The 4,578-nt window shown below is 37.7% G+C and overlaps 1 protein-coding gene across 1 annotated transcript in view; it reads left to right on the top strand.

Moving 5' to 3' along the window:
- Window positions 1-3,606: 3,606 nt before the first annotated feature.
- Window positions 3,607-4,578, top strand: part of LOC101579641 (serine/threonine-protein phosphatase 2B catalytic subunit beta isoform-like) — a 20,972-nt gene continuing 20,000 nt past the window's right edge. The window contains 2 exon segments of the mRNA XM_012513816.2: window positions 3,607-4,239; window positions 4,439-4,576. Of these exon segments, the coding sequence (XP_012369270.1) occupies window positions 3,706-4,239; window positions 4,439-4,576 (672 nt within the window). The 5' untranslated portion in view covers window positions 3,607-3,705.

Here is a 4,578-nt window from a genome sequence, read left to right as displayed (position 1 = left end):
GTCCCTGCACTTGCCTAACCAGGCGCTTAGTCCGCTGAGCTATCGAGCTGGCCCTCCGTACCTCTGTTATATGTATATTTATATGTATATATCTTGATCTGTCTTTTACTCTTTCATTTCCCTCCCTGCCCTTCAACCTGTGTTCCATTCCTTATTTTCAAAGCTTTGTTTCTTTTATCTGATTGTATTATATTCGTTTGTGCCACAGTAGGGTCCTTCATCTCATTTTCTCTCTTTATTCTTATCTTCCATTGATTGATTTTTGAAAATGTACTTTTCTTCAGCCTCCTGATCTTCGCTCCCTCTAACTTTACTATTATGACTATTGAGCATTAGTCTTTAGATGGCTGCTTCTATGCCTCTACTCGTGAACACTTTTCTCAGTCGAGTTAGAGTTGTTGGATTTAGTATACATTTGTGTGTCAATATTGGATTTGTTTTAGTGTTTATACTATAAGTTCTCTTCTATGGCTAAAGGTGGTATAGTACTGATTATTAGGGCATGCCATTATCCAGATTGTCTTCCCCAGTATTATTTTTGTTATATAGCTGTATGGCATGGTTGTTGCTATTCAATGGTTTTCTTTGTATATTGTCAATGCTTGTGTCAACAATAGTGCAGCCGATGCACAAAGAACAGGGAGCTGGGCCCATTACCCTGTAGCCTGCCCTCCCAAATTAATAGAGGAGGTTGGACTATGGCACAGAGGTAAAAGTCTATGTTCAGCCATGCTTAGACAGCATCACTGACAAGCAATGTTAAAGACATCTTCCTACCAGCATCAAAGACTTTGCCACTATAACAAAACATGTATCTCATTGCATTTTATTGAACACAAAGAAAACATAAGTGATGTGTGAGTTACTATTTTTACTCGAAAATTTCCCACCAGTTACATAGTCTATTGATAAAAAAAGAAAAAAAATCTTTACTTTGAGTCTACTAGCTTGGAGATGCACAGGCTTGTGATAGTTTTCACAGCAATTTCATGGTCCTGCATTTATTTTATTAATTAATTAATTGATTGAGAAGTTTACTGATATTATTACCCTGTAATAGAGGCCGTTGAGCTTAGCATCACTATCTGTCAGAATATCAAATGCCTTAGACACAACGTGGAACTGGTATTTTCAAACAACCATGGATAGTCTAAACTTTTAATCCCTATAGAATGTGAAAAACACAATTACACATTTTTACACAGAAGTTTAGAAATCAGACCATATATAACATTGTAGCAGGACAATCCTATGACTTTTTTTTTTCTTTTTTTTGTTTTTGGCCGAACCGGAAGTTGAACTCAGGCTCTTGCACTTGCCAAGGAAGTGCTTATTGCACTGAGCCATCTCCCCCGCCCCACACATTTTTTCTTCTCTTATTTTATTACCTTTTTTTAAACAAACATTTACTGTAAAAAGAGTATAGCAGTAACTGATAGGACATTAGAAGCAGGATGCATTTAGAAGGCGAAAATGATAGGTATTTCAAGCATGGTTTTAGAGTTGCACATTGCTCTCCTCAGTGTAGTTGCTTAGTTCACAGATATCAGCATACAGAGTTGGTCAGGATGAGAATTCTGCCCATTAACTGCTATTTTCAAAAACACGATGGAAATTCTTAGTAAATATCCCATTTTCTTGACCCATTCATCTACTGATGAACATACAGGACATTTTAAAGATTCAGCTGCTATGGGATGTGCTGCTAGAAAAATGGGCATGTAAGTATTACCGAAATATGAAGTCTTCAACTCTTTTCTGAAGATGCATAGAGGGAGAGAGCTGGGTTAAATGGTATTTCTATTCTCAGCTTTTCAAGGATTCTCCACAGGGATTTTCACAGTGGTGGCACTAGTTTCCATCCACACCAGCAATGCAGAAGTGTCCCACTTTCCTCACAGCTTTGCCAGAGTTTATTATTCGATTCCAAGATTGATGATACCCATTGTTTCAGGAGCAGGAATTTCCTTGTTGTTTTAATTTGCCTTGTCTATTGGCCAGAGATGAACAATTTTTATATACTTATTTGCCATTTGTACTTTTGTTCTGAGCAGTGTCTTTATTTCAGTTGTCCTTTTTTGATTGAGTCTTTAATAGGAGGGGTCTAACTTTTTTTTTTTAGTTCTTTGCATATTCCTTTGTGTGTGTGTGTGTGTGTGTGTGTGTGTGTGTAACTGGGGATTGAACTCAGACCCTTGCACTAGCCAAGGAAGCACTTATTCCACTGAGCCATCTTATTCTAGAAGCTAGTCCTCTGTCTGAGGAGTAGCTAGCAATATTGTTTTCCATTCTGTCAGTTGTTTGTTCACCCTGGTGGTTGTTCCCTTAGCTGTGCAGAAGATTTTTTATTTGATATGATCCCATTGGTTGGTTCTTGATGTTGTACTGTTGCAGTTCCACCCAGAAAGTCCTTACCGATGCTTGTTTCTTCAAGCTTTAGTCTTTTAATCTTCCAGCAGATTACTTCTGTTTTAATGCTTAGGTCTTTGAATGAATTTTGATTTTAGCTTAGTACATGGTGAGAGATGTGTTCTGGATTCAATGTTCTGCATGTGGACAGCGAATTCTCTCAGCATCATTTGTTAAAAAGGCTGTCTTCCCTCTGGGTTTGTTTTGGGCCCCTTTGTGAAGGTCAAAAGTTGGCTGGCAGTGCCTGGGGTTGTTTCTGCATCCTATATTCTGTTCCATGAGCTGCATATATCTGTTTCTATAACCATTACAATGCTGTTTTTTTTTAATCCCTGTATATTTATAATATAACTCAAATTCTGAAATTGTGTTGTCTTTTGCTCTGTTCTTGTAGCCTATAATTATTTTTGCACTTTTGGGTGTTTTATAGTTGCATAGCAATTTTAGGATTTTTTCCCTCATTCAGGGAGAAATGCTGTTGGTATTTTGGTTGGGACTACATTAAATCTATACATCAGTTTTGGAAATGTGACCATTTTCAAAGTATTGCTTATTCAGATATATGGAATATTTTTCCATTTTCCATATGTCCTTGTCAATCTTCTATTTTAGATTTTTTAAATGGAGGTCTTTAACTTCCTTGTTTAGGTTAATCCCTAAGTATTTAATTTTTTGTGAGTTGATTCTATTTTTTTTTTTACTAAATTTGTTCATTAGTTCTTTCATATATATATAGTTATAGGTACAGTTCCCTAGATTTTTATTAATTCCATTTTTTTAGAGATGTGATTCAACTCTTTTTTTTGTTGAGTTTTTGTGATTTTAAAAATTTAGTAAAGTTTCTAAAATGACCATCATTGTATTTCACCTTCTGTTTTTATATTGTTTCATTGCATATATTGTTAGTAATTACGTCATATAAGAAACGGGAGAAGAAAGGAAGGTGGCTGAGGAGCGAAGGCACAGTTTATTATTTGTGATACTAATCTGGTTTCTCTTTCTACTCCTAGAAAGAAGGTCACTCTCATACAAGTCACCCTAGCTTCTCCTGCTGCTTGCCTCCTTACTGATACATTTCTTGGTGTTAGTCGCATTATTCTTCTTGCTTTTCTCAGTAAGTATTCAACTGAATCAATCAACAATGTATTGGCCATGTTCCCCGGTGGCGCCGTCGCTTGGCTCTGGTAGCCGCCGCCCCCGCCCCCACCCCCGCCACCCCCTCCTGGGGCTGACCGCGTCGTCAAAGCTGTCCCTTTCCCCCCAACACATCGATTGACATCTGAAGAAGTATTTGATATGGATGGGATACCCAGGGTTGATGTTCTAAAGAACCACCTAGTAAAAGAAGGTCGGGTTGATGAAGAAATTGCACTTAGAATTATCAATGAGGGTGCTGCCATTCTTCGGAGAGAGAAAACTATGATAGAAGTAGAAGCTCCAATTACAGTGTGTGGTGACATCCATGGCCAATTTTTTGATCTGATGAAACTTTTTGATGTAGGAGGATCACCTGCTAATACACGATACCTTTTTCTTGGTGATTATGTGGACAGAGGTTATTTTAGTATAGAGTGTGTCTTATATTTATGGGTCTTGAAGATTCTATACCCAAGCACATTATTTCTTCTGAGAGGCAATCATGAATGCAGACACCTTACTGAATATTTTACCTTTAAGCAGGAATGTAAAATTAAATATTCAGAGAGAGTCTATGAAGCGTGTATGGAGGCTTTCGATAGCTTGCCCCTTGCTGCCCTTCTCAACCAGCAGTTCCTTTGTGTTCACGGTGGACTTTCACCAGAAATACACACGCTGGATGACATTAGGAGAGTGAGTAGAAGCCTCAGGTCCTCTGCACTGTCGAGATCAGATAAGGGTAAAAATTGGTGCCCTAATAGTTTAGTGAATTGTCTGCCATCCAGAACAATGTGGTGTGGTCTGTATTCAAAGTAGGTACCATTTTCTTACCTACATTCTGTCCTTTTTGATGCATTTTTTCTGTTCCTGTTTGTTTTTCTTTCTTTCACAGTTAGATAGATTCAAAGAGCCACCTGCATTTGGACCAATGTGTGACTTGCTGTGGTCCGATCCTTCTGAAGATTTTGGAAATGAAAAGTCACAAGAACATTTTAGTCACAATACAGTTCGAGGATGTTCCTATTTTTATAA

Source organism: Octodon degus, unplaced genomic scaffold, assembly GCF_000260255.1.
Source record: "Octodon degus isolate 3935 unplaced genomic scaffold, OctDeg1.0 scaffold00018, whole genome shotgun sequence".
Lineage (NCBI taxonomy): Eukaryota > Metazoa > Chordata > Mammalia > Rodentia > Octodontidae > Octodon > Octodon degus.
Note: the sequence above shows the minus strand (reverse complement) of the source record. Positions and strands in the feature narration are given on the sequence as shown.